At 38.6% G+C, this 12751-nt stretch overlaps 1 protein-coding gene across 2 annotated transcripts; it reads left to right on the forward strand.

Annotated features, from left to right (window-relative positions):
- Positions 1–1014: 1014 nt before the first annotated feature.
- LOC124409174 (serine/threonine-protein kinase dyf-5) lies at positions 1015–7381 on the forward strand. Of its 2 annotated transcripts, XM_046886598.1 has the most exons (11): positions 1015–1244; positions 1508–1794; positions 1889–2010; positions 2116–2328; positions 2487–2658; positions 2749–2924; positions 3006–3173; positions 3250–3408; positions 3529–3813; positions 5920–6155; positions 6344–7381. In XM_046886598.1, exons 2-11 carry the CDS (start codon positions 1633–1635, stop codon positions 6457–6459), a joined length of 1809 nt encoding a protein of 602 aa, XP_046742554.1. In that variant the 5' UTR covers positions 1015–1244; positions 1508–1632; the 3' UTR covers positions 6460–7381. The 2 variants fall into 2 exon arrangements, with proteins under 2 accessions (XP_046742554.1, XP_046742555.1); XM_046886599.1 differs by lacking the exon at positions 3250–3408.
- The last annotated feature ends 5370 nt before the right edge of the window (positions 7382–12751 follow it).

A 12751-nucleotide genomic window follows, 5' to 3' on the forward strand; every position in this document is an offset into this window, starting at 1 on the left:
GGACGCCAAGAAGTTCAAACGTAGCGTTCAGTCAACGTTAACAGTGAGTACCTATGTAAAGATGATTTTAAATAGCGAGAGAAATGAGAGTGGAATGAGCGCGATACAACACTTTCATTTGAACCGTTTCAATGCTACTTTGCTGAATACTGCTACACCCACAAAATGAAGAAATAATGAAATCCAAAGTAAAAATTAGTTGAAAAGTAGTTGATGAATTTCACAGTTCAAAATAAATTTACAATGAAAAAAATCGTTTATCGCAAAATCAGCATTCCTTGAATTGTTGTGTCCTGAATATTTATTATTCTTACACCATGAGGAAAGCGTAGTATTGCCATTGGGCACATAATTGAAAATGGTCGTCGTATTCCGTGCAACGAGTCAATGGTGGAAATATAGCGGAGTCGAGTCGATTCGACGTTGACGTAAAAAGAGACCAAAAAAGCCTGACTTTTGAGAATTTTTTTCTTAGACAAAGAAACGTATCCTTATAAAACTTTTAAGGGTGCTCATTTAGTTATATTTTAAATATTCATAATTCCAGGTTGTAGTAACAATTTCCACTAAAATCTCGCAGTTACAAATTTTTCAAATTGAAAATTGTTACTTTTGTAACAAAATATATACCGAGAATATAGTGAAGACAAACGTATAATAATAGGGAAACAAACTGTCTTACAAACAAGGATTAGAGTTGACGGAAACTGATACTTCAATACTTTATAGTGCGTATGGAATCGCGACACCCTGGGATGTCCCTAGTTTAGGCAGACTGAATCCCAGTCAATACATATGTCAACGTGTCCCAAATATAGTAAAGAATTTCAAACTTTATAACAACCTACTGTACTTAAAAGAATCAAATTCGCGCCTCGCTAATTTATAATTTCAAAAATTACACGACAGCAATTTCCGTCGGTCAAGAAGGAGTATCGAATTACCATTCGGCAAGTCCGCCGCCATGGTGCACACTGTATAGCCTAGAATAGAAACTTAGTGTATAGGATGGACATGTGTATGTAGTGTTACCTGTATATACGACCGTAGCCATGACAACGTAGTAAATGTAGTACAAAGTTGGGTCAGATACCTACCCACCACCCAGTTTATGAGAATATATTCGTGTCGAGGTGAAATTATTATGAAATATTAAATGTCGACTCGAAGGGGGTTGTATGTTTCTCTCTGCTGGACGTTATTGAATTGCGTTCTCTGCGATTGACTGTCACGTTATGGCTTCAGTAAGTTCAAAACTTGTTAAACCTTCATCCAATTTTACAGAAAGTAATTTTGACATTGACACATCTTAAGGATTGCAGGTGCATTCAATAATTATAATTTCTTTTCGTTCTCACTGATATACTTGCTTGATATTTAATGATTTCTTTATCCAAGTTGTTCACTTCTTAGTAAATGTTAACAAGAATCACACATTTTGCCTATGTGAATACAACTGAGGAGGAACAATGCGAAACTAGAATACATTGGACGTCTTTTACTTTAGATGGAGAATCACTGTTGTAACGACGGCCTCCCATAATTCTATCAGAAAATTCAACGTCTGCATCGCTATCTCGATCGGCTGGTACATCTCCTGATTATAATATCGTCCAAATCCTTCGGGCGCAAATGAAGATGAATCGGTACATTACGTTACATCAGTTAGGAGATGGAACGTATGGATCCGTTGTACTTGGTCAGAGAATTGATACGGGTGAGAAGGTCGCAATAAAAAGGATGAAAAGAAAGTATTATTCTTGGGAAGAAGCTATGAATCTACGGGAAGTCAAGGTATCAAGTGATATTTCTGCTACATCAGTTTGTCTTTTTATTGTTCTCCACGTTGACCTCTCCGGCAATAATTTAATGTTTTTTTCACACATAGTCGCTGAAAAAACTCAGTCATGCAAACGTAGTTAAACTGAAGGAAGTGATAAGAGAGAACGATGTTTTGTATTTTGTGTTTGAATACATGAAGGAGAATCTGTATCAATTAATGAAAGATAGGTAGGTGTTTATCTTCCTAAGGAGGATTCGTTTACAGATTGATCTCCATTTATATAGTTCAGCTTAATGACATCGCTAACACGATTGATCAATTTACAATAACAGGGAGAAACTTTTTCCTGAACCTGTGATCAGAAACATGGTATATCAGGTATTGCAGGGTTTGGCTTTTATGCACAAACACGGCTTCTTTCATCGCGACATGAAACCTGAAAATCTGCTCTGCATGGGGCCAGAACTGATAAAAATTGCGGACTTTGGTTTGGCGAGAGAAATTAGATCAAGACCGCCTTATACAGATTACGTTTCTACCAGATGGTGAGTAGGGATGATTATGTCGTCGTGCGAAAACTGATCTTTCCTTACTTCGATTTCTTCCTTCGTTACGTGTACTTGCGAAAACAGTACGAACTGTCAAAAATCAACATCAATTATCTCTCCAAGTTCTGACGGCACTGTAATGTAATTTATTCTAGGTATAGAGCGCCAGAAGTTCTGTTGCACTCTACTAATTATAATAGCCCCATAGATATTTGGGCCGTCGGTTGTATAATGGCTGAACTGTACACGTTCAGGCCATTATTCCCTGGTAATAGTGAGATTGATGAGATATTTAAAATCTGTTCTGTCATTGGCACACCAAACAAGGTACTCAGGCAATTGTTGTTTTATATTTGGTCAAAGTGAGAAGCAGTGTTGCATCTTCGAATTAATTTTCACAACTGATTGTATCTATAGGATGATTGGCCTGAAGGTTACCAGCTGGCTGCTGCCATGAATTTCAAATTTCCAAACTTTAGTCCTACCCCATTAAGCAAGTTGATACCAAACGCCAGTCAGGAATCTGTCACACTTATGGAAGACATGATGAGGTGGAATCCGATTCAAAGACCAACTGCGCAGCAATCTTTGAGGTATAGAATAGAGATTCCGTGTCACTTAAGCTCTTATGTTCGGCTAAACCCACCTTATATTGTCTACTGCGTATCTCGTAGGTATCGTTACTTCCAAGTCGGCGGACCACGACAAGTCAGCAGTAAAAAAATGGCCGTAGGATCACAACGTGAACTTGTTATGAACAAGGTGAATCTGCCCGCCTCAATAATCACTTCAAACGGAACTTACAATCAACCGGATATGATCAGTACTGTTGTTCAGACTAGGTACAGTTGCCAATTCGCATGAGCAGTTTTTGAATTTATAATAAACCATGATTATATTGAATTATGTCGTCCGTAGGTTGCAGGAAAAAGTACAGGTTCAGCAACCTGTAATGCCGTTATACACTCGCAATAACAATACCAATAACAACATTAATAATAGTACTAACAATTCCAATCGGAAACAAGAAAAAAATATGGTAATATGGGACGATGACGAGTTTGCTGAACTTTTAGGGTGAGTTTTTTGATTACTATCTAACCACAGAAACTAAATCTTCACATTCTTCCGCATCAGCCAGATGTATTACATGTCCTAATCGTGCTTTGAAATTTATGGAAATATTATTGAATACAGTGGAAAAATTCTACCGGATAACATGAACGCTAAGCTGCTACCGGATCGAGTCTACAAGGAGAATCGAACTAATTGGAATTCCACCTATTCGAACAATGTTCAAGAAAACGTTAAACAGACAAATGCCAGGTGGACTCAGCCAGCATGGACCGAGTCATTGCCTGCCCAGAATTGGACTCGCGTTCAACCGAACCTTAAGAACTCTTCAAGAAAGGTCTCGGCGAAGCAACACTACCTTGGCGTAGCTCGGTACATCGCAGGACAGAGCACTGCCCTGCCATCCAGGTATACTGCAGCATTTAGAACCCGCTGCAACATCCTCCCGGCACTTGTCATCACCTTGGTTATTAGTTGTTTATTCTTTTTTCGTCAGAGCGCATGTTTATGTTTTCTTCAGCAGATTGTAATAGAAACTGCACGAGTCTTGAAAGCAACCAATGAAATATTATTCATGAAAGTTATTACTGATGTTCAAATTGTTGTCGATATATTAGGTGAACCGCTCATTGGAATATCTCCGATTTTTCTTCAACTAGGAATCGCAATCGCTCATCTTTTTCGCTCTGTCACCTGTTGCTTTACTTCACGGGTGTTCATCCTCCATCCTGCATATTTTCTTATCGGCACAATTCGCCACTCTTTACTACTAGTTGCACGGTTTTTTTGGCACAGTTTGCTGCGATTCTCTGCTTTTATTATCGATACAAAGTACATCGGACATGGGCAATTTTGTAACGATCAGCAAGCAGAAATTTCTTCTCGGAATTCTCAAGTACCTACTGAACTAGAGTTGAACTTTGAGTGCAAAAAACAGCTTCTGATCGAGTTGACTGCAATATCTCTTACTATCGTTTTGACAACCTTAATAGCCGTTAATAAATCCTATATTTTAAAAAAAATTTATAATACCCTTAAGACCTTTTAGTCAGGGCGTTACATCATTTTTGTAGTTCTAGTTTTACAAACTTTGTATCACGTTTATTTTCAACTAGATGCAATAGGATAAACCAAACAGCGTTTTTACCGATCGGACAGCAAAATGAAAAATTCACTTGTCATTCAGCGACGGCAGCACAGAAAGAATTTTCACACGGGCATAAGACATATAATTCGTAATAGTATCGTCATAGATCGAGAAACTGGTTGAAATGTGGAAAAAAAGTTGATTTTCTTAAACTATGAGCTGTCAAATCGAGTTCAAAAATGGGCTCCTGGGCATCGGACTCGCATGTTTACCGCATCATTGAAGTTTTATGGTCCCCAATGTTCGCATATCAACCTTAGTCCATTCTATGCCACTGTAGAAAGTAAACATCCAAAAATCATTATTTTTATAATTCTGCGTAAAGAATAGCGTAAATTACGGATCTGCATGCCGTTGTAATTCACGGCTTCGTGATAACAGATCTGGGTACGTATGTACCACAGTGATCTTTGGCCAATGTAACGATGGGAATCTAGATACATTCACCCCTCGTGAGATGGCGTGTGTATCGGGTTCTGTAAGCGTTTCGACTCAGGGCTGACATCGGTCGAGGCAGCCTTCGGATATGTATTCATTCTAGCGTTACATTGGCACGAGGGATGCGGCCCTGATTCGAAACGCCACTAGGGCCCAATACCTGCGCCATCTAGCGAGAGATCAATATATCTACATACCCATCGTTACAGATCACCATGGTACGTGCCCAGATCTGTTGTCGCGAAGCCGCGAATTACCACGGGATGCAGATCTGTAATTTAGGCTTCTAGTGACGCAAAATAACAAACGATAATTGTGTCGTTTACTTTCTACGGCGCAATGGAATGGCCTGAGGTTGATTCGCGAAAACCGGAGTTGATGGAAACTTCTATAATGCGATAAACATGTGAGTCCGATGCGTCCGATGCCCAGACGGCCATTTTTAGACTCGATTTGACAGTTCATAATTGAGGAAAACGAACTTTTTTTCACATTTTCTCCACCTAAGACGACGCTATTAAGCGTTATTCGTCGAATGCCTGTGCGAAAATCGGTTCTGTGATTCTGTCGCGGAATGAGTGAATTTTTCATTTTGTTGTTCAGTCGGTAAAAACGCCGTTTGCTCCATCTTATTGCATCCGTTGACGTTTTTATACTTTTTCAATTGTTTACACGCTTGTATCGTACTTCAGTTTCATCGTTGTTGAAGAATTTTTTTTTTAGTGCACTCTTACTCATTCGTTGTTATTAATCTTCTCAGCATTGCTCACATCGCAAAAGCCCATCCATGTTATACTCACAGAACTTTACTGCATTGTATTAAAAATTCTATCCCAATAAAATTCCATTCCACCTCCGATGCCCCTTGTTCATTTTATTCCTATAGACTTAATATCTGACAGATATATTGTTCTTCTGAAATTTTTTAGAAATGGAGATGCGGATGTTAACCGAGCAAGAATTACACTGAACGGGTCAGTTCCTCCTCCTGTTCCTAATCCTACGGAAAATATCGAGGAGAAAATTGACTCGATATGGGGATCTCAGGAAAATATTGACACTCAGGCGAAACAACATTACTTGGCGAGAAGTCGATATGTCGCTGGCCAAAGTACCCGAATGCCATACCCAAGCGTTTATGGTACGTCGCAAATTGGTGGTACAGGTGAGTTGCTTTTTCATCTCTATTTTTTTCCAAGGATAGCGAGCGGCAACGGTTTCATTAATTTGGGTAGCCTCAGAAGAGAGGGGTCGATTGAAAAGTAAAACTTACAGTACTTCTGTGCTTCCTGTCCAGCACTTCAGTTGATCTTTATTAACTTTTGTCTTGATGATGTTTCTTAAAAATTTCAGTCATACCAACTAACAAACCGTCGCCTCTTCAGGCGAATCTGTTCGGAAGCGTTTTGAACGCGAGATCTAGCGGAGTTCATGGGAGAACAGACTGGGCTGCAAAATACTTGAACTAACGAGGGTCAGAAGAATAAAACAATAGAGAATAGGGTAGACAATAGAATATAGGCTAGTCTATAGGATAGAAGAATATAGATTAGATTAGCTATGTATGTAACCAACTGTGATAGGATGTGTTTTTCGTTCATTTTCATTCCTTTGCTATTTTATCTTCGTCAAGTTCTTACTTTTCATGAAACTAGTAACTGTACATTTATGGTATGTATCATTTATTAGTTATGCGTATGGTAGATGCGTGTCTGTGCGTGCAAGCGTAATTTCTCCTATATCAATGATTTCTATCGACAGGAAATCGTGCTAGTCAGTGAAATTTTTTTTTCGTTAATCCAAAACGACTGTAACTGGTTGTCTGTCTATACGAAGAGTATATAATCAAATTTAGTACGTACAATTTTAGATCGATATATATATATTCGAGTAGCCACAAGTAAGATGATCGCACGAACGCGACATATTGACACTGGGAGAAAATTTAATATATTTTTGGGAGAACATTATCGAACTTCGTCTTTCAGACGGTTATTATACGCTCCAAACGTTATAACTATACTTAGATCCGTCCAAATTTTCATGTTAAAAATTTCATAACAAAAAGTTGCCGCTGTGAGAAATGCTGAAGTTTTATCACGCTCAAATTTTAACAACATGAGCTTGATTTTTTTTTATAATAGGTGCAACTGAATTAACATGTTCCCAAATAAAACCGCGATTAATTGTATTCAGATATCTTCACATTTTATTCGTTTAATATTCCACAAATTTTTCATTCAAAATATGGAAGGTATTAGTTACGAATGAGGTAAATATCAAAGAATCGAAGGGCGGCTGCTACAAACATTAACTAATGAAATCTATCGTACATTTGTGTATACACGATAAAATATAATATTAAGTATTAAATTTTTCACTTCCCGCGTCTTCGCTCGCTCGTTTCTTTTTTGTCCTCGGCTCTGCACAATCAAGAATAATCCGCCATTTTTCCTCGCTCTTTTGACCGTTTCGAATTGTAATTGTTCAAAATTACGTGATTTTATGGTAGTTTGTTGAAGAGGAGAGAGAAAGAGAAAGATAAACAGATAGATAGATCATATTTATTTTGCGTTAGTTCACAGCTGTGGGGCAAAAATGAAAGACAAGTAACAATATTAATGCGCTTGTTTAAATGAATTACATAAATTGTTAAAATGTGTGAAAATACATCGAATTCAGCGCTTGATAATCTAACAATAACAAGAGAAATGACGACATTGATAAAACGATGCTCGAGATAAAATTATCCCAAAAGTCGATGAATTTTGGCATAACTGCAATGAATAAGAACGGTGAAAAATAGTGATACCATTACCAATATACATAACGTAAATTAGAATCGCAAATCAAAGAGAAATGAAAATTATGTTCGTGTGGAAAAATCATTGGGCAACGACAACGTGGGGAGAGAGATAGATAAAAAAAAATAGATGTATTTATTGATGTCTATGGTAATGCTAGACAATATAGCCACAGATCGTTAGAATACGTTGCTCTATGACAAGAAGAGATAGATAGTACACTTTTGAGATAAAGCATTCGAGAGGGAGAGAGAAAGAGGGAGGCGGCGTGAGATGATGAAGGAAACGCGAAGCAGGAAGGAAAAAAATAGAATTTTTCAGAATTTTGCAAAGGTTTTGAACCAAAATTCGTTGGAAAAATAACGAGCACGTGTAATCGCAATACGCCCTACTCTATGCAACCCGTGAATCACGTGACGATACATTTAATAATTAAAAATCGTTCCGTACGGTGGCGCTCACCAGCTTGGTGACAGTTTCAAGAACTACTTTTGCCGCAAATAATCAGCCGTGGCGGCAGCTAATTCAAATTCTGCCCTGGTCTTTATCTTTTAATTAAATTCTCATTGTCACATCCTAATTTGGAATTAATTGCTGTTTACTGATTGCTATTTACGAAGCCAGTGCGAGTCCTTTTCTTTTACTAAAGTATAATTAAGTTCAAAGTAAAATCGGCAGAGGACACTTGGTGAAATTATTTTTAAAAAATTGAAAACTAATTTTTACGATTTTCATTACCGACGAGCTTTCACGAATCGAGCAGAATATTAATTTCCAATAAATATATATCAGATGGACAGAAATGATTGAAATCTTGACAGTCACTACCGATTCTAAAATTTTACTCTACTCTCACATCGACGTCCCTTAATAAAATTCACTCAACTTTAGAGAGGCTGATTATAAAAGGCTTAACTCTAGCGTGACGATCATAATTCAAGGAACTTTACGGACCTCGATGATAAGGCAGTTAACTCCTGTGTATAAACATAGAATATAATTGTTTTATCGTCGGGGTCCGTAGGGTTACTTTAATTATAATCGTTACGCCAAAGTTAGGTCTTTTATAATCAGCCTCTCTAAAGTTGAGTCAATTTTATTAGTGCAAGTCGATATGGACTGTAAAGCGCTGCTCTGATTCCTTCTGAAATTGCGTCTGTGTACAGTCGGTATGAAAGAAAAATCGAGAATGACAAGAATCGAAATCGAACAAACGCGCGTATTACACAAACATAAACGTGTAACTGATGGGCTTTTCACAAGAAGGTGAGATAAAAAAGAAATGCAAAAATATTTATACCAGCCATTTTTTTACAATATCTTTATTGGTGTTTCAATAATACAAAACAAAAAATCAAAAAATCAAAAATACAAAAATCACAGGATTCACAGGATGGTAAAGTGGGAGCTACAAAAAAAAAGCGCGTTCTGGTCGACATGTTTTTGACTCGTGTAGTGTTCCGAAACAAAAAATCCAAAGAAATTCTTTATTGGTAAAGACGTCTCAATAAATCAAAGCACCAAAAGTGAAAAAAAAGGTTTTTGTGCCGCTGTGTTTTGACCTTTTCGAATTTGAAAAAAATAGCAACAAATTTTTTTTTTAATTCCCTACTTCCAACCATAGAGAGATATACAAAGAACATTTCCACCAAATTTTAAGTAAATCGGTTTATCAGAACTTGAGATATGTCAACCGTATCGAAAAAAGTAGTTTCGAGAAAAACGCGATTAGAGATTCGTTCCGGCCGAACCGGTTTCATTGTTGCGTCAGAAAAATAACTGTAACTCCGAAAATAATTTAAATTTCCAAAAATCCTCTTAGATAATTATTCTTGAAGATCTAAATTTTGAAAATATGGAGAAAAAAAATCAATTTTTTCAAATTCCAGACCAGAATACCCTTTTAAGTCGAACGAAATATTCTGTCAAAATATGAGGGATTTGCGTTTTGTGGAAGATCGTGCTCATTTGATTTTTCACTTTTTTTACATTACTTAAATGCAAAGTTTTTCGGGGGTTCCACGGTGGTAAATGGCAAATAATTTTTTTCCGACACACCCTAGTACAATATTACACACTTTGACGCGTATCTGCAGCGTGGGAATCCAAATCCACCGTCGTTTAATATACATGCTTAAATATGTATTAGATTCGGGAAGGGGTTGTGGACGGATCCACGGCAAAGGTGGCCAGCGTGCAATCGTTGAACGCGTTGCGCACCGACTCTCATGCATTCATACATACATACATACATACACACCCTATACATATGTATAGTGCAGAGAGACGCGTAGAGAAAGCGTTGAAAACTACAACTGGCAAATGCAGAGCGTCGAAACCCCACCCACGAAATCCTCGTACCCTCCTCCCTTTGCGTTGGGTATATACATACAGCAATCATGTAGTTGCCGCCGAGGTCGTCTAGCCCTCGTCTAGTCTAGCCGCGTTCCGTTTTTGTTTTGTCTAGCCGGTCGCCATGTTTGGTGCACCGCTCCGGCTGGGAATGACCTATACCACTGATGCTGCTGCACTCGACGTCTCTGTGTCGGCAGAGACGTACGTGTATGTGTGCGTCCGATGTGCCCCTTTCTCCCTTACCACACTCCCTGAATATCTCCCGCAATTTCCCCTCTTCTATCTCTCAGGAAGGGAGAACCCGGCGACATGAGGTGCAGAGGAGGAGGGAAAGTTTGGAATGAGATAGAAGAACGGGGTGTGGGAATGAAATTGCGACATTCGTTTTCATCGTTTACCGTTTACCGTTCACCCGTGACGAAATGATAAGCGCAGGGTTAAAATCAGCCATTACACTTCACTTTTGTGATATTCAATATACATTCAGAGAAAACTTTTTGATTTTTTTGGAAAAGGTCTATTTGTAGACGCATTTTGTAGAAAATTTTCTCGCGGTGACACAATATTTTGGTACTGTATGGGTACTTATAAATACGAAGTCGCGATTTTTATTTAGGTAATTTAATAGAATAATACTTTTTTATGGTACTATCAAAATGTTGAATACATTCTGGTAAGTTCAACTAAATTGCTTCACACAATTCACTAATTCTATTCCATGGATAAAGATTTGTAAAACTTACGAAATCGTACTAATTGATTGACAATGAAACAATCATTTTTCAATCTTTACAAAATAATATCACTGTGTAGATCTGATTTCGCAATCGCAACAGATTCTATGGGATTTTGGTATCAAAACTTTTCTTAGATATTACTGAGAACATTTTGTTTTCCGCCCACTATCAACAATCAACTAAACTTGTTCGTTGTATGAAAATAACGTTTGATCGAAAGTATATATAAACCCTTCGTTATCAGGAACAAATTTTGGCCATTACGGTGAAATTTTTTTCTTTCTGGAATATCAAGTTTTAACCAAATGGAAGTAGGTAGATAAAGTCGCTCGACAAAGAGCTTGGAAAAGCTGCGTGATAAGAGCGATAACGGGCATCGTTCTCGTATAGATACAGCGAGATTTTAAAGAGGCAAAATGATCCTGCGACGCAATTAACGCGCCATTTTCAACTCTCGAAACCAGAAGGACCTCGAGAGTACAAGTATCTTCACGGCATGAAAATGCACACGTTGCATGTACCTACGCAAGCCGTGGTCACCTAATAACCGTAACGCGCCTGCCTAACGAAAGCTGACATTGAAATGACGCGGCAAGGGGAGGGAAGGGGGCTACCAGACGGCCAGGGGACGCCCGACGTCACGCGGCAACCTCCGTCGTCGCGACACCCGATGCAGTTGATCCGATGCAGAAACCCACCCGGTCCGCCCTCCACGCCCCCACGCCCCCACGTCGTCTCTGTACAGACTCCAGTCGCACTCGCCTCCTCTGCAATGCAATGCACTCGATGGATGCAGGAGGAGGTGAAGGAGGAGGAGGAGGAGGAGGAGGAGAGTCTAGGTACGTACCTAACGCTGGTGTACTACCCATACTCGTGCAACTTGTTCTGCCGCACACCCTCTCATCAAATCATTCCCAAGGTTCTGCGAACGACGAGATCCTCCACCGTCTAGACTGCACCGAGTTCCATGCATCGACGTTTCACCAATGATTATATACTTTTACGCGTTCATTACACGCTATGCGCGTGATGTGCAGTCGTCGTTTGATCGAAAAGCACCTTCACCGCTTGACATTTATACCGTAGTTCGTGAAAAATTCTATTTTTCGACCTCTTTTTTTGAGGATATATTTAGTATTCTTTAGAGGTAAATACTTGCGTTGTTTTAAGTTCTTGGGTTATTTTTGTCCCGCTATACGGTGATGAACGAATACAGACGGAATCCGTTGTTTACAGTTTACCATCGAGTGAACTAATTCTCTGCGATAATCGTGGCTCTCTTATTTTACAATATTACTGATATGAAAGATCAATTATATATCTGGTTTCATGAATGGTTTCATTTGTGATTCATAAGAAATCTGTTGAGTTAATTCAAGATAATTCTCCGCCAGTTTTACTACGAAGGCGAAAAGAGTTACTCTTCAGTTTGCATATTCATACAGAAGATTCGAGTCGATTATTATACATGCTGATATTGCGTATTCACATAATAGGTATAACCAAAGCTTTTAAGACCTTTTATACGCATCTTCTTGTGCATTGTATACATCGCGTTATATATACTAGATACAGTATACCATCGATTAACGAACGTTCAGTGCACACAGTATAATCTCTTCGAAGGTCTGGATAATGTATGAAAGGGGGACGCGATTATCTCTGTAGCAGGCAGCAGCAGCACCGGAGTATGTAGCATCAATACCTATATACGTATATCTTTCTCGTGCGGCAGCCGCGGCGGCATTTAACTGTAAACTGCGCGGCGTTGAATTCACTCTTCAGTCTCTACAGTGTTATACTCTAGCCACATTAAATCACAGGTATACGTGCCTTGCACTGAAAATATCGTGGACTCTGAGGAC

This window comes from Diprion similis, chromosome 8 (assembly GCF_021155765.1).
Source record: "Diprion similis isolate iyDipSimi1 chromosome 8, iyDipSimi1.1, whole genome shotgun sequence".
NCBI classification, from domain to species: domain Eukaryota; kingdom Metazoa; phylum Arthropoda; class Insecta; order Hymenoptera; family Diprionidae; genus Diprion; species Diprion similis.